We start from the raw sequence: 27,620 nt of genomic DNA on the forward strand, positions 1-27,620 counted from the left end.
AGTCCCTTTTAAGACAACACTCATTCATGGATTTGAATTGAACATGCAAGAGCACAATATGTGAATTGAAGGATTACCTAATGCAGAAAATAGGCCTAATCTTTGATGCCATCTTGAGGATGTAAGAGAAAGTAAAATCTGCAGTTGCTTCATTCATTTTTGAACGTATAACTTAATGATATGTAGCCACTGATTCTTGGAGAATGCAATTTATTAACGCCGCATGAGCTTAGTTCAACTGTAGTACCCCATCAGAACCCAAAATATAAGATTGTTTTACTCCAATGTTCGTAAAGAAAGTAAATGTAAATATCGGAGGCTCCCGAGTGCCGCAGCTGTCTAAGGCACTGCCCTACCAGCTATAATAATCTTTGGTACTGTACACAATGATATAATGTCCCGATAATTTTATGTGCCACACAGGCCTCTCAACCAAGCTTGGCCAGAAGACCGGTATCAAATACAGGGAAACTACTACACAGTATGTTACTACAATCCAGAGTGTACACCATAACCGTAGGTGCACATATGCCTACAATTGGAAATTCCCTGAATAGGGCATACAGTTGGTGAAAGTATTTTATGTTGATTCATATCAACCACCTACTTAAGCATCCTACTAGTTTGAAGTAATCCATTGCTAATATAATGTGTAAATGTTTACACAAGAAGTTGAGATAGATGAGAACAACCTGATCACATTTTTCATATCAACTTCTCTCAAGCCCCACTCCCCATGTGCGAACTATTTGATAACAAGAAAGCATGCGGAAACGCTCTGTCACAATAGATGGGGCGGGACTTGAAGCGAAACTCCAGGTTCCAAAATGGCAGCGTCCATGGAGCTAAGCTTGAACAATTTACCCTCCGATCCTTTGCTGTTAATGTTATCCTTTCTTGACTTTAGAGATTTGATCAGGTATGTATAACACGCTTCAGAGGGATAAATGCCTGTGCACGAAATACCATACGAGTTTATGTTGCGTAATAGAGCTATGCTTAGCTACAGAAGCTGGCTATAGTTAGCGTTCTCAAGATGTTGTTAGCTAAGCAAATAATTCACTTTTGTTTACTAGCTAGCTTGCTATTGCATGACACTATGTTGTCTTTCCTGATTGTTTGGTCATTAGTCTTATTCAATATGACAGTTGCAGGTATATTTATTACATAAAAATGTAACTTTCAATTAGCCGTGAGCTAATTTACCGTCGCTAGCTAGGGTTGGCTAGTAGCTAGGCTAATGCTGCGTTCCTAACCAAGTAGGAAGGTGGTATTTAGTAGTTACATAAGTTACATAAAGAATCCACTTTAACGCCCCTCCAACTGGTAATTACTAATGGGAAATGTCTATCATCCATGTGCTGACCGTCACCTACTAAGAAATGACCTAGATAACAGCATTTTCGGCAGTAACATTTATTATTTATAAAAAATAAATAGCTATGTTTTTTTAACACTCATTTGTTTACAAGCATGATAGCTCTACTTTAAGTTGATTGGGCTTGTTGGCCATCAGCCAATCAGTGTTTCTCAACGAGTTCAAAGCACTTGAATGCAGCCAACTTGTATTTACGACTTCACAGCTGATAATTACCACCTTCCCACTTTGATATTAAAGCAGCATAATGGTTTGTTTTGGTTTCAGATGCCTTGTTGTTGTAGCTAGCTAATGTTACTTCTCCGCTATCCCATTCAAATTAGACTGTAAATGTTATTAGACATTATACCGCGTCTATTCCCAAAGCTGTCTGCCGCCTGTAGACGCTCCGACGCTGTACACAAATGCTCTGTATAAACAAAAAGAGCCCAGCACGGGATACAATTTTCGAAACATTTGGAACTTAAAGGTGCGATATGCAGAAATCGCTCCGCCATTTCCTGGTTGCAAATTGTTTTGTTTATATGACAAAGCAATGCATAGTGTTGAGAATCATTGTACAATCTAAACCGCTGTGAAATATATTTTCAATAACCGAACAATATTGTTTTTTCAGCTGTTTGAACCTGGTGTACAAAACCGAACGTAAAAGACTCAAAAACTAAATTTAGGAATAGGAATCATAGAAATAGCACACAGAACATATCTACCGGTTCTTGTACTTGCTTTAAAGACAGCATGACAGAAAACAGCCACAATGGGCAGAAGCTGGTCGTTCCTGGGTATGAGAGTACTTTAATCTAAATAATTATGTCTAGATTTGTTTTTTGTGCAGCTGAATAAGATGAATTTACATGAAAAACTGCAGACCCTAAGTGTATATTTTGTATTTTAAAGATTATTTCTCACTAGTATGAAAGTTAAGTTCCAAAAGTTTACAATACCTTATCGCTAGTGAGGTGTATTTGCATTTAGACAGAGCGTCGGTATTGAACGGAGAGCAGGGATTATAGTTCATGAGGGAGTCAACTGTGATCAGTACCATAAGCTGAGAACCCAAGGGGTGCAGGCTGTAATCTGGGTATACCCAAAGACGAAGAGAGGTCCAACTCGGCTGAAAATCTTTGTCCCTCCAGCGGGTGGTGTTTTTTTTCGTTTCGCCCATCAAGCAAGGTGTTTTTGTATGGAGGTCAATGAGAGTGTCAAATTTGGTCATCAAAAAAATGTATGGCTTATTTGTTCTGTGAGATTTATTTGATCGAATATAAGTTTGGTAATGCTTATGTTGTTACGGAGTGTATTGATATAAGGAAGACATTTACATCCGGGCAACTTTGAGAACACTTTATATCAGAATGGCAATGCCTATTCATGACATGAGGCTAGTAACATAGCATCTCCATTGAAAACAGGCGGAAACGATAGGCTGGAGCTTTACAGCCTGCAGTGCCGCTTTGTGGACATTGTTTTTTATTTTTGTTTAACTAGGCAAGTCAGTTAAGAACACATTCTTATTTACAATGACGGCCTACCAAAAGGCCTCCTGCGGGGACAGGGGTTGGGATAAAAAAAATAAAAAAAATTATTTATGAGGACAAAACACACATCATGCATCAACACAACATGGCAGCAGCACAACATAGTACAAGCATTATTGGGCACAGACAACAGCACAAAGGGCAAAAAGGTTAGGGCGGAGAGACATGTATCTTTACAGTATATCGATAATCTTTGGTATACACATTGGGTTCTTGAGAGCTACTTATTTGCCAGACTATTAGCGTCCGAGCTAGCTAATGCTAACCTGGATCTATTGATTTTATAAGCCTCAAATTATTCTTCCCTGTATGAAGTGTGATTTCAAGAGAAATTGGCTAGCTAGTATAAATAGCAAGCTAGCTTTGCCGTCTTATACAGTTGAAGTCGGAAGTTTACATACACTTAGGTTAGAGTCATTAAAACTCGTTTTTCAACCACTCCACAAATTTCTTGTTAACAAACTTTGGTTTTGGCAAGTCAGTTAGGACATCTACTTTGTGCATGACAAGTAATTTTTCCAGCAATTGTTTACAGACAGATTATTTAATTTATAATTCACTGTATCACAATTCCAGTGGGTCAGAAGTTTACATGCACTTAGTTGACTGCCTTTAAACAGCTTGCTTGGAAAATTCCAGAAAATGATGTCATGGCTTTAAAAGCTTCTGATAGGCTAATTGACATCATTTGAGTCAATTGGAGGTGTACCTGTGGATATATTTCAAGGTCTACCTTCAAACTCAGTGCCTCTTTGCTTGACATCATGGGAAAATCTAAATAAATCAGCTAAGACCTCAGAAAAAAAATGGTAGACCTCCACATGTCTGGTTCATCCTTGGGAGAAATTTCCAAACGCCTGAAGGTACCACGTTCATATGTAAAAACAATAGTACGCAAGTATAAACACCATGGGACCACGCAGCCGTCATACCGCTCAGGAAGGAGAAACGTTCTGTCTCCTAGAGATGAACGTACTTTGGTGAGAAAAGTGCAAATCAATCCCAGAACAACAGCAAAGGACCTTGTGAAGATGCTGAAGGAAACAGGAACAAAAGTATCTATATCCACAGTAAAACGAGTCCTATATCAACATAACCTGAAAGGCCGCTCTTCAAGGAAGAAGCCACTGCTCCAAAGCCACCATAAAAAAGCCAGTCTACGGTTTGCAACTGCACATGGGGACAAAGATCATGAGAAATGTCCTCTGGTGTGATGAAACAAAAATATAACTGTTTGGCCATAATGACCATCTTTATGTTTGGAGGAAAAAGGGGGAAGGTGGCAAGCCAAAGAACACCATCCCAACTGTGAAGGTGGCAGCATCATGTTCTAGGGGTGCTTTGCTGCAGGAGGGATTGGCGCACTTCACAAAATAGATGGCATCATGAGGTAGGAAAATGAGATGGATATAATGAAGCAACATCTCAAGACATCAGTCAGGCAGGAACTTAAAGCTTGGTCGCAAATGGGTCTTCCAAATGGACAATGACCCCAAGCATACTTCCAAAGTTGTGGCAGAATGGCTTAAGGACAACAAAGTCAAGATACTGGAGTGGCCATCACAAAGCTCTGACCTCAATCCTATAGAAAATGTGTGGGCAGAACTGAAAAAGTGTGTGCGAGCAAGGAGGCCTACAAACCTGACTCAGTTTCACCAGCTCTGTCAGGAGGGATGGGGCAAAATTCACCCAACTTATTGTGGGAAGCTTGTGGAAGGCTACCTGAAACGTTTGGCCCAAGTTAAATAATTTAAAGGCAATGCTACCAAATGCTAATTGAGTGTATGTCAAATCAAATAAAATGTATTTATATAGCCCTTCGTACATCAGCTGATATCTCAAAGTGCTGTACAGAAACCCAGCCTAAAACCCCAAACAGCAAGCAATGCAGATGTAGAAGCACGTATGTAAACTTCTGACCCACTGGGAATGTGATGAAAGAAATAAAAGCTGAAATAAATCATTCTCTGCTATTATTCTGACATTTTATATTATTAAAATAAAGTGGTGATCCTAGCTGACCTAAGACAGGACATTTTTACTAGCATTAAATGTCAGGATTTATGAAATACTGAGTTTTTAAATATTTTTGTCTAAGGTTTATGTAAACTTCCGTCTTCAACTGTAACAGCTAATTTGAGCTAGCTAGCTGTCAGCTGATTGAATTTCCACAGGTATCGCACCATCACATCCTGATATACCGAAATTCATGCAAAGAACCTGCTAACTAGCAATAACTTTTTTTATTTTCTATCCATAGTTGCAGTTTTGTGAGTAGACGACTCAACGAGCTTTCCGGTCACAACCCATTATGGAAAGGCCTCTGTTTGAAACATTGGCTCTTAACTGAGTAAGTCTGTTGATCAACAACAAAAAACATGGATTTCATCAGCCTATGGACAGTGTAAAGCCTGTGTATGAGAATCTTGTCTAGCAAAGAGTAGAGTTGTAGTTAACTTCCTCTGGTTTGTGGTGAAGGGTAACAGCAAAACATTCACATAAAAACCTTTCAAATTGAAAAGGATTCAAAATGGCTTGGACCAACATTATTTTAATCTCTTATTGGATGTAATAATTAGGAATGTTTGTATTGAATGTGTTTATTTTGCAAACGGAAATTATACAGATATGTTTTATTAAGCTAAATATTTTGTTGTTGTTGAGCAGGTCAGACAAAATTCAGAAGGTTCAAACCTGGAAGGAACTCTTCCGAGAGTTCTATACTGACTTGGGTCGTTACATTGATCACTATGGCACCCTGAAGAAAGCCTGGGATGACCTGAAGAGATACCTTGACCAGCAGTGCCCCAGGATGATTGCCTCTCTCAAAGGTAAACCTCCACAAGGAATGCACATCACCACTTCAGGGGATTTGATAGCTGTGGGATGGTTCAATGGAACCATTAGGCCTTATTTGGGCGGCAGGTAGCCCAGTTAGAGCGTTGGGACACTAACCAAAAGGTTGCTAGATCGAATCCCCAAGCTGACAAGGTAAAAATCTGTCGTACTGCCCCTGAACAAGACAGTTATCCCACTGTTCCTAGGCCGTCATTGTAAATAAGGTTTTGTTCTTAACTGACTTGCCTAGTTAAATAAAGGTTATGTAAAAAAAAAAGTAGAAAATTATCTTAACCTTCAACCAATATGTTGATGGATTTCCAAATGTATTGGATAGAAAATCCATACCTTGCCTAAGTCATTTTATGATTTCCCCTGAGCAGAGGGAGCAAAGGAGGAAGAGCTGGATGGCATTGAGGCCCAGATTTGTTGCAAGCTTTCAAATGACTATCGGTGCTCATACCGGATACACAATGGGCAGAAGCTGGTCGTTCCTGGGTATGAGAATTCATCAATTCAAATAATTGTTTGTCTATTTATTTTTTTGTGCTGCTGAGCTGAATAAGATGAATTTACATGAACAAATTTACATAAAAGTATACTTATGGTAAAAGTGATCTACCCCTATTTTCTTCCAGGTTAATGGGAAGCATGGCCTTGTCTAACCACTACCGCTCAGAGGACCTGCTGGATATTGAAACGGCAGCAGGTGGCTTTCAGCAGCGCAAGGGCATGAGGCAGTGTTTGCCCCTCACCTTCTGCTTCCACACAGGCCTCAGCCAATACATGGCCCTGGAGGGCACTGAGGGCCGCAGCCGCAGCGAGATCTTCTACCACTGCCCGGTCAGTTTTCATATGAGACCCCGGCCCCCTCCCCAATTACAACTGGGAGACAGCCTTTTATTCTCACACACAGGTTAAGGATGAAAAGAATAAGGAAGTGGGTAGCATTGCTTAGTAATAATAAACCACTCCTTAATTTGAGTGTTATATAACTTTCAGTATTTGGGACAGATATAACTCATTGCAACTGGGGGGAGCCATTTTCTAGCTATCTCACCACGTCAGTTGCAAACAGCTTACAGTGTTTACGTTTCATAACTTGTCTGGGACAAGGACAACTCTTTGCCACTGGGGGCAGCCCTTTTCTAGCTATGGTATCTCACCACAGGCAGGAGATAATGTTGAATAATGGAAATTAACTAATGGCAGTGGTGGAAAAAGTACCCAGTAAAATAATACTTAAGTAAAATTATAAATATCTTAAGATATATATATTTTTTATACTTAAGTATAAGTATAAATAATTTCACATTCCATATATTAAGCAAACCATACAGCACAATTTTTATTTTTAAATTTAAGGATAGCTTGGGACACACTCCAACACTCAAGACAAAATTTACAAACAAAGCATTTGTGTTTAGTGAGTCCGCCAGATCAGAGACAGTAGGGATGACCAGGGATGTTCTCTTGATAAGTTTGTGAATTTGACCATTTTCCTGTCCTGCTAAGCATTCGAAATAGAATGAGTACTTTTGGGTGTCAGGAAAAATGTATGGAGAAAAAAGTACATTATTTTCTTTAGGAATGTAGTGGAGTAAAAGTTGTCAAAAATATAAATAGTAAAGTACAGATAGCCCAAAACTTCTTTAAGTAGTACTTTAAACTATTTTTACTTAAGTGCTTTACACCACTGACTAATGGATGACTAATAGGATTGTTCTACATGTTTCTATTGTAGGATCAAATGGCACAAGATCCATCTGCAATTGACATGTTCATCACAGGTATGATGAGCTATTAGTTTGTTACATATATTATACAAATATTTCAGTTATGTTGTGTGAAAATGTTTCATTGCAACATCTCACTGCAAGTTGAGCAATTGTAAACTTTTATTTGGATGCTTAACAACTAGGTTGTTATGCACTTCTTGGATTTGTTCAAGGTACAGAGGATGCAGCACCCGGTTAATCTCTCCCCAATCAGACTTAAACAGGAAGGCACTGCTCTCATTCTTCAAATATAAATAAATACAACACAGCACTCCATGAATTGAATAATTTAATTAACCTTTATTTAACTAGGCAAGTCAGTTAAGAACAAATTCTTATTTACAATTAATTTAAAAAAATGGAACTCTGGATTATTTGCGAAATAAATATTTATTGATATTCCATGTGTTAGTTCCTCAACATATGGGTTTGAACTTCTAATGCAGTGTCTCACACTGTCTCATTATTTTGCTTCCTCTTACTCTAATTTCTCACCTTAGGGTCCAGCTTTACTGAGTGGTTTACCTCATACGTCCATAATGTGGTTACAGGAGAATACCCCATCATCCGGGATCAGATCTTCAGGTAACCTCTATTAACTTTCCCTTTCTGGAATACCTAACAGGCACATGCAGGAAGGTCGTAGTTTCTGTGTCATTATGGCAATATGTAGTAAGGCTGACCCCATGTCGTCGACTGGTCGATTGTTTGGTCAATAGGCTGTTGGTCGACCAAGATTTATTTAGTCGAGCAGTAGCAAAATAATATATACAGTACCAGTCAAAAGTTTGGACACACCTACTCATTCAAGGGTTTTTCTTTATTTTTACTATTTTCTACATTGTAGAATAATAGTGAAGACAAACTATGAAATAACACATGGAATCATGTAGTAACCAAAAAAAGTATTTAAATATGTTTTATATTTGAGAATCTTCAAAGTAGGCACCCTTTGCCTTGATGACATCTTTGCAGACTCTTGGCATTCTCGCAACCAGCTTCACCTGGAATGCTTTTCCAACAGTCTTGGAGTTCCCACATATGCTGAGCACTTGTTGGCTGCTTTTCCTTCACTCTGCGGTCCTACTCATCTCAAACATCTCAATTGGGTTAAGGTCGGTGATTGTGGAGGCCAGGTCATCTGATGCAGCACTCCATCACTCTCCTCCTTGGTCAAATACACAGGCTGGAGGTGTCATTGTCCTGTTGAAAAACAAATGATAGTCCCACTAAGCACAAACCAGATGGGATGGCATATTGCTGCAGAATGCTGTGGTAGCCATGCTGGTTAAGTGTGTCTTAAAATCTAAATAAATCAGACCGTGTCACCAGCAAAGCACCATAACACCACCTCCTCCATGCTTCACGGTGGGAACCACGCATGCGAACATCATCTGTTCACCTACTCTGCATCTCACAAAGACAGCGGTTGGAACCAAAAATCAAAAAATGTGCACTCTTCAGACCAAGGACAGATTTCCACTGGTCTAATGTCAATTGCTTGTGTTTCTTGGCCCAAGCAAGTCCCTTCTTATTGGTTTCCTTTAGAAGTGTTTTCCACAGTTTTCCACAATTTGACCATGAAGGCCTGATTCACACAGTCTCCTCTGAACAGTTGATGGTGAGATGTGTCTGTTACTTGAACTCTGTGGCTTTTATTTGGGCTGCAACCTCTGAGGCTGGTAACTCGAATGAACTTATCCTCTGCAGCAGAGGTAACTCTGGGTCTTCCATTCCTGAGACGGTCCTCATGAGTGCCAGGTTCATCATAGCGCATGATGGTTTTTGCAGCTGCACTTGAAGAAACATTCAAGGTTCTTGACATTTTCCTTAAAGTAATGATGGACTGTCGTTTCTCTTTGCTTATTTGAGCTGTTCTTGCCATAATATAGACTTGGTGTTCTACCAAATAGGGCTATCGTCTGTATACCACCCCTACCATGTCACAACACAACTGATTGTCTCAAAAGCATTGGGAAGGAAGGAAATTCCACAAATTAACTTTTAACAAGGGACACCTGTTTAAATGCATTCCAGGTGACTACCTCATGAAGCTGGTTGAGAGAATTCCAAGTGTGTGCAAGGCTGTCAAGGCAGAGTGTGGCTACTTTGAAGACTAAAATACATTTAGATTTAACACTTTTTTGGTTATTACAAAATTCCATGTTTGTTATTTCAGTGTTGATGTCTTCACTATTATTCTACAATGTGGAAAATAGTCAAAATAAAGAAAAACCCTTAAATGAGTAGGTGTGTCCAAACTTTTGACTGGTACTGTATGTCTACAGAAATAAGACAGATCTTGCTCTGTTGCCTGTTTGAGTGTTTGTTTAATAGCCTACTGATTCCATGAGCACCAAGCATCACGCAATGACATGTCAAGTAAACAATTTCACAAATTCGTCTTTTTAATCTTTGCTTTGCTGTAATAAAGGCTTTACACTTAATTTTGTCAGAACAGCATATCTGGTATTGTTTATAATTTATTGTGTTTACACTGTTCAAATTATATTATTGATAATTATAATAATGCTCCATGTAATGTCATTATCATTAATATGCTTAATAGACTTGTATAACCACCATTTGATTTTTAGTTTATATACACTAAGTTGACTGTGCCTTTAAAACAGCTTCGAAAATTCCAGAAAATGATGTCATATCTTTAGAAGCTTCTGATTGGCTAATTGGCATCATTTGAGTCAATTGGAGGTGTACATGTGGATGTATTTCAAGGCCTATCTTCAAACTCAGTGCCTCTTTGCTTGACATCATGCGAAAATCAAAAGAAATCAGCCAAGACCTCAGGGGGAAAAAAACAAGCATACTTCCAAGGTTGTGGCAAAATGGCTTAAGGACAACAAAGTCAAGGTATTGGAGTGGCCATCACAAAGCCCTGACCTCAATCCTATAGAACATTTGTGGGCAGAACTGGAAAAAGTGTGTGTGAGCAAGGAGGCCTACAAACCTGACTCAGTTGCACCAGCTCTGTCAGGAGGAATGGGCCAAAATTCACCCAACTTTTTGTGGGAAGCTTGTGGAAGGCTACCTGGAACGTTTGACACAAGTTAAACAATTTTAAAGGCAATGCTACCAAATACTAAATGACTATGTAAACTTCTGACCCACTGGCAATGTGATGAAATAAATAAAAGCTGAAATAAATAATTCTCTACTTTGACATTTTACATTCTTAAAATAATGTGGTGATCCTAACTGACCTAAGACGGGGAATTTATACTAGGATTAAATGTCAGGAATTGTGAAAAACTGAGTTTAAATGTATTTGACTAAGGTGTATGTAAACTTCCGGATTTCTGTTTTATTTTGTAATACATTTTCAAAAATGTCAAACCTGTTATTGCTTTGTCATTATGCGGTATTATGTGCAGATTGGTGAGGGGAAAATGTATGTAATCCATTTTAGAATAAGTCTAATGTAACAAAGTGGAAAAAGTCAAGGGGTCTGAAATGTTTATTTATTTAACTAGGCAAGTCAGTTAAGAACAAATTCTTATTTACAATGACGGCCTACCCCGACCAAACCCAGACGACGCTGGGCCAGTTGTGTGCCGCCTTATGGGACTCCCAATCCTGGCCGGTTGTGATACAGGTCTGTAGTGACGCCACTAGCACTAAGATGCAGTGCCTTAGACCGCTGCGCCACTCAGGAGCCCCGAATGCACTGTAGTTGATTCGATTAAAACACATAGGATGTGTCTATATATGGAAAAATACACGTAAAAAAAAAATGTTGGCCAATCGATTGGTCGAATGAACAGACAACTCTTGGTCGACCAAGATTTTTGTTGGGTCGGGACAACCCTAATATGTAGTTAACAAACATTCAAAGCAAGGCTTCCAACGGATTTTGAAGGTTTAATAAGCTTTTTCACTATTCACAGGTACGTCCATGATAAGCAGTGTGTTGCCACCACGGGGGATATTACTGTTTCAGTGTCTACCTCTTTCTTACCGGAGCTTAGCTCCGTGCATCCTCCACATTTCTTCTTCACCTATCGGATCAGGTACCACTATTTCACCTACTGATTTCGGCTCCTGATGATGATTTAAAAAGATAAATGTGTAAATGGATCATAATACACGTCATAACTTTCCCTAACCTTATGCATTAAATTCTACCCTCAGGATTGAAATGGCAAAGGATGCCCTCCCTGAGAATGCTTGCCAACTGGACAGTCGTTATTGGAAGATCACCAATGCTAATGGCAACGTGGAGGAGGTCCGTGGGCCAGGCGTTGTTGGTAGGTGACTAGACTAGAGAGGATTCCGTAGACTTACCATAATGTTTCATTCTTAATTGTCTCATTTGGTAGCAGTGGGCAAAAACCTGTTTATGATCTAAGAATGATTTACAGCTAACAGATTACTAATGTAATTGTCATGTTATACTAATTAAATAACATTTAATGAGTAATTTATGCAAGAGATATACTAACTGCATGACATTGTCTGCAGGAGAGTTCCCGGTGATGACTCCGGGTAAAGTACATGAGTACGCCAGCTGCACGACCTTCTCTACTACCTCAGAGTACATGGAAGGCCACTACACCTTCCACCGTCTCAAGAACAAAGAGGAGATCTTCGACGTCTGCATCCCCCGCTTTCACATGGTTTGCCCTCCGTTCCGTGAGTCAATTGTACGGTCGGTAAGTGTTTTATGGTTTATGAGATGGAGATGAGTAACAATTGGATTCAGTTTTAAGAAACTTGGTAAATCAATGATCAGGGCCAACTTTTAGGTTAGGGTTATTCAATTAGAATGTTTTGTTGGTCTTTTTATTTGTCCATTTTTGGTAATACAACAAATGGTAGTTTTGAAACAAGAACTTGGTTTAATATTTGCTCCCCCCAATCAGCAGGGATCGGCAAGGGATGTTTCAAGTGCATCTTTTAACGAAGACAACTCGTCAGACACCGATGACCATAATGAGGGTGAGCTTCGAGGCATTAATATGGCAGCCCCAGGGGGACGATGCCCACGCCACATCTGATACACTTTTCTCACCACAGGACTCAATTAGGAAAGGGGCTAGGAAGGACTTTCACAATTACATAAGAGTAAATTTAGTTTTTGTTTGTAAAGCTGTATTTACCATTGGCTGATAGTCATTGCCCTGTGTGAACCTTTCCACCCCAGCTCGATGAGATACTACCACAGCCTCTGCAATATGCCCTCCCATGTAAATCCAAGATCGCTCCATTGTTTGTTTTCTCTTTTTTCAACAATGGAGCGATCTGGAACTGGACATTGTCTATTGAGAGCAGGGTTGTCACCTCTTTTTCAATAGTAACATTGTTCATTCTCTAGCTGGCTGCCTAGTGCATAGAGCTAAAGTGTAGTTTGGTGCTCTATCTAAATCCTGAGTATTCCCTTTTTTCCTTGGCATATGTAGTGTGTGTGTAGTCATATTCCTTGTATAAAAAGCCACAGCATCTCCACAGGTCCACTGTGGATGTATTGTCATTGCATCATCAAAAATGACTTGTTTTTACATTGCAGCTGTTTCTGCAGCAGTGTTAAACATGTGTAACTATGATGATCTTAATCAGAGATGCTCACTGCCAGTGGTTTTCAAACCAACAAAAAAAACAAGGAATTATATGGAAACACACAACTCATAAAAGCTGGGATGTTTGCATATGCTAACAACAATGACAAAGAGAAGCCCACATCAAAGCTGTTGTGCTACATTGGATGCTGTCTGTATATCTAATCGATATTCAGGAACATGTCAATGTGGGCTTGACTCTGTCATGCATTATCTCTGTCATGCATTAATGCATATCATATTTTATTAATTGCAATGTGATTATGACTATGATCCTTTGAAAGTCTGCAGAAACAAACAACTGTTTAGTAAAGCAGCCAATCAGTGTGCAGTTTCTCATAGAAATCTGAATGTTTGAACAATGAGCTACAGCATCACACCCCTCTGTATTTATTTGGACAGTGAAGCTACAATTACTAAATTTGGTTCTACTCCAGCATTTTCAATTTGAGATCAAGTGTTTTATATGAGGCGACAGTACAGGATGTCACCTTTTATTTGAGATTATTTCTATACATATCTGTTTTGCTGTTTACAAATGAATGCACTTTATGTACAGTGCCTTCAGAAAATATTCCCACCCATTTACTTTTTCCACATTTTGTGTTACAGCCTGAATTTTAAAATGGAATAATTTGAGATTTTGTGTCCCTGGCCTACACGTAATACCACAATGTCAAAGTTGAATTTTGTTTTTAGAAATGTTTACAAGTGAATTAAAAATGAAAAGCTGAAATGTCTTGAGTCAATAAGTATTCAACCCCTTTGTTATGGCAAGACTAAATAGGTTCAGGAGTAAATTTGTAAGTGATTTGCTTAACAAGTCACATAAGTTGCATGGACTCACTCTGTGCAATAATAGTGTTTAACATGATTTTTAAATAACTACCTCATCTCTGTACCCCACGCATACAATTATTTGTAAGGTCCCTCGGTTGAGCAGTGAAAGTCACACAGATTCAACCACAAAGACCAGGGAGGTTTTCCAATGCCTCGCAAAGAAGGGCACCTGTTGGGTACATTTTTATAAAAAGCAGACGTTTAATATCCCTTTGAGCGTGGTCAAGTTATTAATTATACTTGGATGGTGTATCAATACATCCAGTCACTAGAAATATACAGGTGTCCTTCCTTACTCAGTTGCCGGAGAGGAAGGAAACCGCTCTGGGATTACAACATTAGGCCAATGGTGACTTTAAAACAAACAGAGTTTAATGGCTGCAATAGGAGAACACTAAGGATGGATCAACAAGATAGTATACTGAACAAAAATATAAACCCAACATGCAACAATTTAAGCAATTTTACTGCGTTATAGTTCTTATAAGTAAATCTCATTATGCCCTAATCTATGGGTTTCACATGACTGTGCAGGGGCGCAGCAATGGGTGGGCCTGGGAGGGCATAAATCCACCCACTGGGGAGCCAGGCCCAGCCAATCAGTATTAGTTTTTCCCCACAAAGGGGCTTTATTACAGACTGATCTGCGGTTGTGAGGCTGGTTGGACTTACTGCCAAATTCTCTAAAATTATGGTAGATAAATTAACATTCAATTATCTGGCAACAGCTCTAGTGGATATTATTGCAGTCAGCATGACAATGGCTCACTCCCTCAAAACTTCTGTGTTGTGTGACAAAACTGCACATTTTAGAGTGGCCTTTTATTGTCCCCAACACAAGGTGCCCCTGTGTAATGATCATATTGTTTGATCAGCTTCTTGATATGCTACACCTGTCAGGTGGATGGATTATATTGGTAGAGGAGAAATGCTCACTAAAAGGGATGTAAACAAATTTGTGCACACATTTCAAGAGAGAAACTTTTTGTGCGTATGGAAAATTTCTGGGATATTTTATTTCGGCTCATGAAACATGGGACCAACTCTTTACATTCTGCGTTTTTATATTTTTGTTCAGTATAGTTACTCCACAATACTAACCTAATTGACAAGAGTGAAAAAAAGGAAGCTTGTACAGAATAACACATATTCCAAAACATGCATCCTGTTTGCAGTAAGGCACTAAAGTAAATCTGCAAAAAATGTGACAAAGAAATTCACTTTATGTCCTGAATACAAAGAGTTATGTTTGGGGCAAACACATCACTGTGTACCACTCTTATATTTTCAAGTAGGTGGTGGCTGCATCATGTTTTGGGTGTGCTTGTCATCGGAAAGGACTAGGGAGTTCTTTTTAGGATAAAAAGAAACGGCATAGAGCTAAGCACAAGCAAAATCCTAGAGGAAAACCTGGTTCAGTCTGCTTTCCAACAGACACTGAGAGACACATTCACCTTTCAACAGGACAATAACCTAAAATACAAGGCCAAATCTACATTGAGGTTGGTTACCAAGATGACATTGAATGTTCCTGAGTGGCCTAGTTACTGCTTTGACTTAAATAGCCTTGAAAATCAATGGCAAGACTTGGAAATGGCTGTCTAGCAATGATCAACAACCAATTTGACAGTGCAAAAATAATGTGCAAATATTGTACAATCCAGGTGTGCAAAGCTTAGAGACTTTTAACATTCACACGACTCAGGGGTGTGAATACTTATGTTAATGTTTTTTTATTTTCAATACATTTGCAAAAATATCTAAAAACATGTTTTCACTTTCTCATTATGGGTTATTGTGTGTAGATGGGTGATAAAAATATAGATATTTAATCTATTTTGAATTCAGGCTGTAACACAACAAAATGTGGATTAAGTCAAGGGGTATGAATACTTTCTTTCTTGTATCTAGTCTCATTTGTTTTTTTTCCCTCAAGTCTTTGGACAAATTCAAAGAATTTACAGAAGAACAAGAGAAAGTGTAAGTTACAGAGCAACTAAGATCATACCCCCGCAAAATGCTCCCCTCTCACAATTACCATAAACAGAGGCGGTTCGCATTTTTTCTGGGGTATGATCTTTGTTCTTCTGTAACTTTCGCAGTCTTCATTATTCAATATTCGTTCATTATCCATAAGCACGGTAGCATCCACATTAACATCTATTCTTATTTACAATAAAAGTCACTCTAAAATGACACTACATTATTCACTGTTCAGTTCCTATTGGGTGAAACATAAACTGAAACACAACCAAAACAAACTGCACATACATCCAACAAGTATGTAGTCACACACTTGATGTATTCATTGCATGCTAGGAATATGGGACCAAATACTAAACTATTGACTACTTTAATAGAATAGAATATACCTAAAGTTCTTTCATTTCTAAACGGTAAAATAGATATGTTTAAAAATACCCTCAAATAAAAGGAGATATTATGTGCTGTCGCCTCATATGAAACGTTTGATCTCAAATTTAAAAAATGCTGGAGTATAGAGCCACATTTTTAAAAAATGTTGCTTGACTGTCCAAGTAAAATACATCGGAAAGTGTATATTGTCTGGTTTATATTGCTTTCTGGTGCAATTTCAGGTCATTAGAGGGACATTATCTCAGCTTTGAGCACACGTGTATCACTCATCTCAGCACGTACTTAACTGGACATGAAAATACCCTGGCTGAGCTGAGCAAATTCAGTTTTTCCAAGGAGATGTTTTAGCTTTGACATTGTTGCCAGGAAGATGTGTGCTGTTATGTATTATTTGAAAATAATTTCCTCTAAATATGGAATTAAGGCGTTTGCCTTCTGTTCTTCTTGTCTATGAATGGCAAGACATATTTTGTGGGTAATAACTGACTGTTTTAATCCTGTTTTCCCCTTGTACTTAGCAAAGCTGTGCAATAGTGTCTGGCTATTCTCTATGATAATTTTAAACCTCATTTGATTTGCATTTAGGTATTTGTTCAGTATCACTGTTTTTTACTTCATAAAAGTGTGTTTTTGTTTTTCTATGTTTGGGGTAAATAAACACTAAATGCTGAATTTGTAAGCACATTGATTTTTGTTCATGAATTGTTGTGATGGATTTATTTCATCGATGTCATTTGTGTTTTAATATTCTATTACCTGCGGCTACTGAGAAATAGATTCATAAGAATCAGTTAGAAATTGGATGCGATCAATGTTTTTAAGACTCTCTTTGATAGAGAACAATTGTGCATACAGTACATTACACAATCTCTACAGAAGTAAACGTTGAACCAAGATGCCTATTGAAGAATATTGTACAAAATGTTTCTTAATAGGCCGATCTTAGTTCAACTATCACTTCTGCAGAGATTGTGTCAGGTTGAACGCACAATTCACAAAGAAATTCATCAAATTGTTTCTTTAAAATAACAAGGGTGGTCCCACACAAATGGCATACTGAGACAAGCTCACAATTGTCTATTGTTTGTTTTGGAATGTGTCTTGATGTTGCCAGATATTCCTCAAGTGGTCTCTGTTGTGGCCCGACCAATGTTCCTTTGTTCAGCTGTTGTGTTGGCCTACTGGTGTAAACCAATAGCCTCATTTCACCCATTCATGTCATGATAACTCATGTAAAGTAGGGTGCAATAAGTTGGTCTTTCTTATGACTAGAATTCAGTCTGATATGACAACTGTATTACAGTCGTCAGTTTCAGTTCATTTTGTCCTCTATATAGCACATTCCAAGAATGCATTGTACCACCCAGCTGTTACATTTGCCCTGATATTCATTTTCTGAAACAGACTGGTGCAGACAGTTGTGGGGTCAGTTAGTCTACCTGAAGATAGGAGTTTCGGCCCAAATAGTTGGCCATTTTGAAATGCATTTCAACCTCCAACTTGGTATGGTTCATGTCATATGTAGATGAATAAATAATGAATCAGTCATTAAATTACAAACCCTTCCTCATACAATATTAGGAAATGGAAATGGTTGTACCCTGAATATAACATCCCACCTTGAATAATACTGAATTTATTTAATAGGTTGGTGTGTCACCACCAATCTGGATAAAATAAGGTCACCACCGAACCACGCTCCCCAGCAGTGGTCAGTTTATTTTCTAAAGGGGAGGGGCCATGGTTATTTTGGGTTCCGAAGCGCTTGCTTGCCATTTTGCTCTCGTTGTTCGATGAAGCAGGGTAAGTAAATTCCTCTTTCGTTAAAAATGTCCAGCTTCCTAATAATTCCTCAACAATAACTATAGGTGTATTTCAACCAAAAATATGAACAAACGTAGCTATTTGAGAGTTAATGTGATGTGGTTGGCTGTCTAGCGTGCATAGATTTTAGCTAACTTTACACAACTAATGTTAACTACTGCAGTTAATTTAATTTTAGTACGGCCAGTTGATCAAGTTGTTTGGTCACTAGCTAGCTCATCACTAGCTACTCTGTTGGTCAGGTTACTGTAAACCATATCCATATCATATGCAGATAGAAATATAAAGCTGTCTCTCATCTCTGCAGTGTTTTAACAAGGCATGGACCATAGGCAACACATGTGTGTGTAATCCGGAATTCGTAATGGCAATTTTAGCTAGACAGGAATTGCCAGTGACCTCACGATACGATATTATGTGTGTTCGTAAATTCAATTTGGAGTGCCATATTTACTCCTCGGAGAGAGTTTCCAGGAATGTGGGCTCTGAATTACGAACAGACAATATGAGCGCACTCTTGCACTCCAGATTGAATTTACGAACATGCGAGTCGATGTTCCAAGCATATCTCACCATATGGCTGCTGTCGATGGACAAGAAAGAGCCATGATAACTATTTTTGATCAGTCAGGGAAATAAAAATGCTGAAAACAAATTAGGTGCCTATTTAAAAAGATGGTGAACAACCTATGAAGGAAACATACTGGGCTTTTGGTGAAGGTACAGAAAATTAGCGCAAAATGTATATTGCGACATGGTCAAAATGATATGATATATCGTCAAACATTATAATCCAGATATGTAATTGAATAGTTTTTTTAATCCCATCACTAGTTAAAACCAGTCCTTAATCGAAACAATGACAAAGCAGTCACCACACCCCAGTTTTGGTAAAACGATGAGGGATGGGAGGGCCTGGAGAAATGTGACCACTGTAACCACTTACACATTTACATTGTTTACAAACAAGTTTATATTTTGGTCTCTGATGGTGTATAACAGTTGACCTAAGTTTGAGGCATTTATGTTATTCTTCAATAATTAATTGGTATATATCATTCATTTATAAGTCCAAAAATGGATGTAGCAACTAAGGATTCCAGCTTTAATAAATTATTCTTGTCTCCTTTTTTCTCTCCAGGCGTGACAGTCAGCAAAAATCAAAATCATGAACAATTATTCTGGGATTTGCTTAGTGTTCTGTTTTGCAATATTTGGATTGGGTAAGCAAATACTTTTTGTTGTCTTCACACTCTGCCATTGAAGTTGGTTATTTTGATACTGTTGAGTCTCGCCTAGCTCTCGAACTGAATGCCGTATAGCCATAGGGATCGCATTTACAATGCTCTGTCTAGCCGTTAGTAATCACTGCATGCAATACGGTTTTGGAATCCTCAAACTGTACTTTCATAGCACCCGAAAATAATTTTACAAATACAAAAGCTGCATTTATTGTGCACCGTTCTAAGATTCCCACATAATTTTTTTTTGCGTAGCTCAGGAAGTGCAATACAAACACGTCTGTGGAAATTTGTGGTAAAACAGTAAGTTTGTTTTGTATCTGTGAAGTTATTTTTGGATGATAATCAAGTTCAGTGTTCAAGTTTTCCAAAACTGTATCCCAATCAAGGATACATGTTTTTCTAGACGAATCACTCCACTTCCCTTTTGATTAGCTGCTGGGATTTGGTCAAATGTGAAATGCTCAGAGTCATGAGAAGGTGCTAAGTGTCTCACCTTGTTTTCTCAGGATCTGCCATCCGCTGTGTCAAATGCAAGGATTACACAGGGAGCTGCACAAAAACACAGGACTGCAGTTATGAGGATGCCTGCCTGACACTGACTGAGAGAGGTGAAGTAAAATGTGTAATCTGAAACAAATTATGAAAATCCTCCATGTCTCTGCTTTACCCTGTAACTCCTATGTTCTTTGGCACAGGGGGACAGACGTATCGGCAGTGCGTCAAGTACTCTGACTGCGACTACAATCGACTGGGCCAGATGTTCCCAGCTGTACCAAACTTCTACTTCAACTGTTGCACCGGTGATCTATGCAACGGAGCCACATCCATTGGCACTGGCAAGCCCTTGCTGGGCCTTCTTGCCTCATTGGCAGTGATGTGGTGGTGCATGCACTAACTTCTCCTCACACTTACGCCTTAGAAGCTCTAATGCTGCCACTCGACTGAACAGAAGCCACTGATGGAACGGCAAGCAGGAAGATATGGGTTAATGGCTCATGCTGAAATTCTGCCGTATTAGTATTTGCCTGATTTACTGCTTCACATTTCTAATATTGAATTAGACTCTTTGCACTAATTGGATTTTTAAAGCTTTCTACGATAACCTATTGGATGATTACCAATGCTTTGTGCTTCAGCCCAAAGGCTGAAAATAAGAAATGTGCTCACAGCTCATGAGTTTGAAGAAGGGATATCATTCAAACAATCCTCTTTTGAGGCTAGTAAAATAGACTTTGGCACTTAATTTCCATCTAAGGGGGTTTACTATAGGTTGTCTATAGTTTGCTGACCAAAGTTACTGTAATGTGCTTAAATGTAAGGGATCATTTGAGAAATGTTAGAGTTTTTGTGTGTCTGTGATTGAGTGGACAAAGTATTGTATAATTCAAAATGCAAATACTGTGGAATTGATGATGTGGAATTTAGAACTAAAGGTTGATCTGTTTGGGAGAGATGTTTGTTCACACGCAATGCCTTCACTGCTCTTCTACTGCCTAGCGGCATACCCTGTTACATAACATTGCTTTTCCTGTTTAATAGGAATCGATTAAACCAACCAAATATTTTTTAAAGGGCACAGTAGAGACCTTTTTGGATTAAATATTTCACGTGGATGGTGTTGTCTTTTTATTTTAATCTCTGGCCAATAAAAAAACATATTGCCAAATAAGCCATATTTATTTGTCAGAAGGATGCCTTTGTGTTTATTCTGTTTACCCTCATGTTTGGATTCAGAGGAATGTATAGCATCGTTTGACAGTGGACTTCAACAATCTTAGTATTGGCGAATGGAGTTTGTTGTGTGAGGCTCTCAGCATCTTCAGTTAGAAAGAGGAGCTAGAAGAGTAGTGGAAATTATTATGAATTTTCCTAATCTACAGCATAACCCAAGGAGTCCCTGTAGTGGTGAACTAATGGTGTATCTTCTAAGTGAAAATAGCATGTTCTTGAATGTGATTAGATATATGTTTCAGAAATTTGTTTTAAAATGTATGCTAATATCTCAGCAAAATGGTTGATTATAGACTTTAATGAACAGGGCAGGATCTCAGAATGTGTTGAATACTCCAATACTTTTAGTATGTTAATCAAGAGTTAAACTGAGCAAGCATTGAGAAATGCGTCATACAGAACATTTGCAGAATGGTTTAATGTTATCTGGTGATTTTGATCTCCCAAAATGCCTACCTGGATGGCAGTCTGGGAAGTCTGACTTTGAAATTAGTGCATGTAATCCATTCAGCTTTATTTCCCTATTTCCTTTTACACTACTACTGATACGTTCTGTTGTGCGGGAGTTTGTCACAGAGTTGGCTTTACTTATACATACTACAGCCAAGTACAAGGTCCTTAACTATGACAAGGTCCTTAACTATGGCAACATCCATGTCTTATCATTTACCTAGTAGAGAGATGCCAGAGGCCATCTTCCCCCATACCCTACTGTTTGACCCCATGCCCTTCATAAATGTCATCCTGTTTGGACAGCTGGATGAGCCAAATAGCAGAGAACAAGAAAGGAAGTAAGTGAGAAAGCAGAGAGCAATAGCAAATAGAGAAGTAAAAAGGACGCACAGTGGTAGGAACTTGGTTTTGGTGCATTGTTAAGAGGTTACAAGTTAGTATGGCTTGAGTGGGCACTATCAAACAGCTTTTACTTGGTGTCTTGATGCCTGATACTTGATACTTTTCTAAATGGCATGAACAACAGCTATTAATAAAGTAACCCATGATACAAAGCACAACAACAAAATGCATTATGGCCCTTGGCCTGTGTCAAGTAGAATTTGTCAAATGCGATTTTCAAAACTTGGACCTGAGATTTGAAATATTCCTTCATAAATGCTGTGTATCAATCTGAGCAACCTAATTTGACAGAATAAGCCTAAATCACAGTGTTTTAGAAAAAGGTTGCTGAGATAAACCATTCTGGGAGACAAGATGTGGCCACATGTTGTTCTTTCACACATTTGAGAGGAGAAAGTGGTGTTTCAATATTTACACAGTGTCACAGCGACATCCTACAAACCCTTGGCCCATTGGTTATGCTAACGACATGCCACAGTCTTAACTCAAAGGTACTCATCCTCTATTGACGTGGTCTTTTCACCCCCCCAGACCACAGACATAGGGCCCAGTGTTGTGTGAGATGACTCAATGTTTGTGCTATTTACTGTTAAATGAAAATAATGGGGGAGGCTCTGGCAACAGATGTGTGCCATCACAACAAGCAAATAAAATTGTGACCCTTCGGGTCAAATCATGATGCTGACCAAGCCTGTAGAGACACATTATTACAAGAATTAACTGTTAGTCAGTTCCCAGGACATAGGAACAACTGAAGGCTGTACAGTATGACGCAATTATGTGTATGTCCACATTGACAATAGTAACAATAGTAGGATTTATGTGTTAACCTAGTGTTATTAACCTGTTATTAAAATGTCTTTAATTTCTGCTGAAGCACTTAATTGGATCTATTTCTTTATCAAAATTCTCCAAAAGTTTGCTGGCATAGTAAGTCACCAGTCTAAAACAGGATACACAGCCATCCTGACCTTGGAGATTCCCAGAATTTCAAATGTTAGTACTCCCCTGAGTATCATCAAGACAACAGCACAGACTTATATTGTATGTGCCCCACATTTCCGGCATGTATTTGCCCTGGTGAGCATCTATTAACAGACTGTTTAATGTTTGCAACTCTTATTGTCTTGTAGGCTTCAATGTGACTGCCATTGTTCAGACATTGTGCAAAGGAGAGTCTTGGTAGGTATACATTGTGTATATTTTGTTATATTTGTGCACAGTTAGTGTGTACTGTGGGACAGGGATAATGAGGTCTGTTTGCAGGTCTCACAAAGCTTCTCTGGGGTGGTCTGAGAAGAGGAGAGCAGGGGAGTGGGAGGGGCTGAGGGACAGGGAGATCTACTATATCTGGAGCAGGGGGATTCACAGAGCACTAGTGAGACACACCTCCAAGCCTGGACAAAAATGACCTGAGACAAGAGAAGAGTGGTTTCAGTGGAATATGGGAACAGGCTATCATCACTAAAGTCCGTTTTCAACAAGTTCAGAAGAAGAAGACCCTGATCTTCAGGTGTTGAGGTAAGCCTTGTAAACATTTACGTACATATTGTTATTTGATGTACATACTCTTCTTGTCAAACACTAGATTCTTATTTACTTGACCGATGGTGATTCTGTCAACCCCCTAAGTTCTAGGTTCCTGTTATATGGCATACAATAGGAGTATATACAGTATATATATATATATACTTTCTTAAAAATATTTTTTTTCCTTCAGATGCTGTGTACAAGACTCAACACAGAAGTTGTCATAAAAGCAGAGACATTGACCTGGAAACATTGAAAACAAGAGAAAGAATATCATTTTCTTAACCCTGCAACAAGAGACAGTGGCTGGTCATAGACTCTCACATTTATCCACTCTGCCCATCCCATTTATGTCGGACTCTGAGCTGCTGCCCTCAGCATCCCCCTCTCCGCCCCCGTTTCACCAGTGTGACTACAGAGAATGGAGACCCACATGGGTAATCATACCCTCAGTCTATCTCCTGGTATTTGTTTTGGGCTCCCTGGGAAATGGGCTTGTCCTCTGGTCATACCTGGATCGACCTGAGGGTAAACCAGCCGGTGTGGGGACCTGCACCAATCGGCGTCTTCAGCAATCTGGAAGGAGTTCTACCCCCAAGTTGTCTGACTCCTCCCGTTCCCTTACTGACTCACTCATTGCCAGCCTGGCAGCAGCAGACCTGGCTTTTGTGGTAACCCTGCCCTTGTGGGCAGCCCACACAGCACTAGACTACCACTGGCCCTTTGGCAAGCCTCTTTGCCAAGTCAGCAGCTATTTAGTGGCCCTCAACATGTATGCTAGTGTGTTCTCCCTTACGGTCCTGAGCATGGAACGTTACTGGGTTATTGCTGGCCGACGGCGGTCCAGTAGGGCCCAGGGGAGTGGAGCCTGCCGAGCTGCTTGGGTAGTGGGGAGCGTTTGGGTGGTGGCAGGTATCCTTGCTCTTCCTGCGCTGCTACTGAGGACTGTAAGGGAGGTGGATGTAGGGGGTCAGTATGAAGAAGCCTGGCAGACAGCTGAGGAAGAGGAACACTCGGATCATGATCACATGCCCATGTTCATATCTTCCTGTATGATGGACTACTCTGGTCTGATCTCAGCAGAGCTGGAGGAAGATGACAGGGAGCAGGCAGAGCTACTGTGGACGGCGGCTCTAGGACTTAAATCCACCTTGGTTGGCTTTCTGTTGCCTCTGATCATCTTATTGATATGTTACTGCTCCCTAGGCCGCCTCCTCAGCCGCCATTTTGGACAGGGTCCACGCCCCGACCGCCGACGCCAACGCCGCCTTTTGCGAGTTATAGTCACCTTAGTGCTAGCCTTCTTCCTCTGCTGGCTTCCCTTTCATGCCAACAAAACACTTTCCATGCTCGTGGATTTAGAGCTGCTGCCCTACTCCTGCCCATTTGACCGGACTCTGGTTGCGGCTCACCCCTATGCTACCTGTCTAGGGTATGTCAATAGTTGCCTCAACCCCCTTCTATATGCTTGTTGTGATGTGGCCTTTCGGAAGCGCTGCCGGGCCTTACTGCAGTGGTTGTGGTGCAGGGGTAGGTGTGGGAGTCCAATGACAGTAAATGATGATGACAATAGGGAACAAGCCAGCCGGAGTTCTGCAATTCCTTCTGGAACACGCAAGGAAACAGGAGATGGAATTGAGGGGAAGGATGACGTGAGGCATGGCAGAGACTGAGAGGAGGGTAGGAGTGCTGTGGAACCTCAGTCAGAAGAGGACACCAATAAACAGAGACGGATATCCTGGGAAATGTGCAACCCTTACTGTATTCACGTAACCCCTCAGGAGATACATAAACTCAATAAATTCCACTGGGAATGTGTTTGATCGAAAAACTGTCATTTCTTCCAAGGAGATAGAAAGGAGACCTTCTAGAAAGACACTGGCAATAAAGAAAATGTATATTATGTGCTACCAAGCCAACAGATGGGTTTTCTGTATATATTTTTTGATATACAGTACCAGTCAAAAGTTTGGACACACCTACCCATTCAGTACTATAGCTGCATAAGAATAAGTATGAAATACACATTACAATTGAATACTAAGAATTGTGAATGTAGTATCCCTTTTTTTCTAAGTGTAGTGCAATAAAATGAATGCTTCTCTGTTAAGGACAGTGATGTTCACACAAGCTTTCTCTAGTCCATGAGAATCATGTGTCCCGCTGAGGTGGAGGCGGCAGAAATGTTGTTACCAAATGAAATCCTTTAGCCATGGAACTGATACAGCTCATAGTTTCTCACGGAGACACATGGCACTATCCCTGACACACACACACACACACACACACACACACACACACACACACACACACACATACATATATGTATATATATATATATATATATATATATATATGTATATATATATATACTCCTATTGTATGCCATATAACAGGAACCTAGAACTTAGGGGGTTGACAGAATCACCAACGGTCAAGTAAATAAGAATTAGCCAGCTAGCTGGCTAACGTTAGCTAGGCTAGGAGTTAGGGTTAGAGTTAGGAGTTAGGTTAAAGGGTTAGCTAAAAGGGTTAAGGTTAGGGTAAGGTGAAGGGTTAGCTAACATACCAAGTAGTTAAAAATAAGTAAGTTGTTGAAAAGTTGCTAATTAGCTAAAATGCTAAAGTTGCCTGTGATGAGATTCGAACACGCGTTATACGTCCACCCATCCACCCGACCAACCACGACCAGACAGAAGTAACCTTCTGCCTGGTGTAACCATGCCAAACATAACATATCATATAAATTTGAGAGTTACGGATTTACATTTTCTATGTTACATCTAGTCTATGAGACCAGGCTGCCAGAGGTGGTGAGAAGAGCGAAAGAAGGGAACAATTTTGAATAAACTATGGTAGGTGGATTAGAGACACCATTAAATGTTCCTCGCCCAGGATCCTGACATGTTGTATGTTAAAAAGTTGCACTTTGTATCGTTTATTTTATTGGTTATAAACGGCACAGCGCAAACAAAGAGGAAATCTGAGAAAATAGGCATCATAGTGATTCTGGCTGAACATTTTTTGGACCTAAGGGATTTTACAGCAGAGGCATTACAATCAAATAAATTAAAATTAAATGTTATTTGTCACAGGCTTTGTAAACAACAGGTGTAGATTATCAGTGAAATGCTTACTTACAGATCCTTTTCCAACAATGCAGAGTTAAAAATAGGAGGAATAAATAACATTATCGAGTAGGCGTAAAAATAATATGTCTATAAACAGGGAGAAAGAGTACATGAGTTGATGTGCAGTAATACAAGGTAATTGAGGTAGCAATGTACATATGGCATGGGTAAAGTGACTAGGCAACAGGATAGATAATAGACAGTAGCAGCAGCGTACTGTGTGTGTGTGTGTGTGTGTGTGTGAACGTATATGCAGTGTGTGTGTGTTGGGGTGTTCATAGAGTCAATGCGAGAGAGTTTGTGCAAAAAAGGGACAATGCAGTGATGTACTGGGCTGTACTCACCACCCTCTGCGGCGCCTAGTGGTCGGGTGCCTTGTAGTTGCCGTACCAAACGGTGATGCAACCAGTCAAGATGCTTTCAATGGTGCAGCTGTAGACTTTTTTTTAAGGATCTGAGGGCCCATGTCAAATCTTTACAGCCTCTTGAGGGGGAAGAGGCACAGTCATGCCTACTTCACAACTGTGTGGGTGTGTGTGGACCATGTTAGTTCCTTAGTGATGTGGACACAGAGGAACTTGAAGCTCTCAACCTGCTACACTACAGCCCCATCGATGTGGATGGGGGTGTGCTTGCCCCCTCCCCCCGTAGTCCATGATAGGCTGCCTCTGTAATAGTGTTACTTCCTTCCCTCTCCTCGCCCCATCCTGGGCTTGAACCAGGGACCCTCGGCACACATTGACAGCAGTCACCCTCGATGCATCATTGCCTATTGCAGAGCAAGGGAAACAGCTACTTCAATGTCTCAGAGCGAGTGACATCACCGTTTGAAATGCCACTAGCGCTTACCGCTAACTAGCTAGCCTTTTCACACCGGTTACACCTCATCGCCGTCGGTGATCAGTCCTACCACCGTGGTGTCATCAGCAAAAAAGGGAGTACAGGGGGGGATTAAGCACACACCCCTGTGTTGATGGTCAGCAT

The 27,620-nt window shown here is 39.8% G+C and overlaps 3 protein-coding genes across 4 annotated transcripts; all 3 read left to right on the forward strand.

Moving 5' to 3' along the window:
* The first annotated feature begins 783 nt into the window (after nt 1–783).
* LOC139411327 (F-box protein 3) lies at nt 784–16,993 on the forward strand. 2 transcript variants are annotated; one of them, XM_071157566.1, is made up of 11 exons: nt 784–919; nt 5,177–5,266; nt 5,584–5,747; nt 6,138–6,252; nt 6,393–6,597; nt 7,499–7,544; nt 8,033–8,117; nt 11,438–11,560; nt 11,682–11,797; nt 12,012–12,202; nt 12,413–16,993. In XM_071157566.1, the coding sequence occupies exons 1-11, from the start codon at nt 828–830 to the stop codon at nt 12,545–12,547; spliced, it is 1,362 nt and encodes a 453-aa protein (XP_071013667.1). In that variant the 5' UTR covers nt 784–827; the 3' UTR covers nt 12,548–16,993. The 2 variants fall into 2 exon arrangements, with proteins under 2 accessions (XP_071013667.1, XP_071013668.1); XM_071157567.1 differs by having other exon boundaries at nt 12,416–13,889.
* A 2,273-nt stretch (nt 16,994–19,266) lies between these two features.
* LOC139411328 (CD59 molecule (CD59 blood group) a) lies at nt 19,267–21,055 on the forward strand. Its single transcript, XM_071157568.1, has 3 exons — nt 19,267–19,368; nt 19,896–19,997; nt 20,085–21,055. The coding sequence occupies exons 1-3, from the start codon at nt 19,314–19,316 to the stop codon at nt 20,282–20,284; spliced, it is 357 nt and encodes a 118-aa protein (XP_071013669.1). The 5' UTR covers nt 19,267–19,313; the 3' UTR covers nt 20,285–21,055.
* A 2,800-nt stretch (nt 21,056–23,855) lies between these two features.
* LOC139411331 (apelin receptor 2) lies at nt 23,856–25,178 on the forward strand. Its single transcript, XM_071157577.1, has one exon. The coding sequence runs from the start codon at nt 23,856–23,858 to the stop codon at nt 25,176–25,178; it is 1,323 nt and encodes a 440-aa protein (XP_071013678.1).
* The last annotated feature ends 2,442 nt before the right edge of the window (nt 25,179–27,620 follow it).

Source organism: Oncorhynchus clarkii, chromosome 6 (genome assembly GCF_045791955.1).
Source record: "Oncorhynchus clarkii lewisi isolate Uvic-CL-2024 chromosome 6, UVic_Ocla_1.0, whole genome shotgun sequence".
NCBI lineage: Eukaryota > Metazoa > Chordata > Actinopteri > Salmoniformes > Salmonidae > Oncorhynchus > Oncorhynchus clarkii.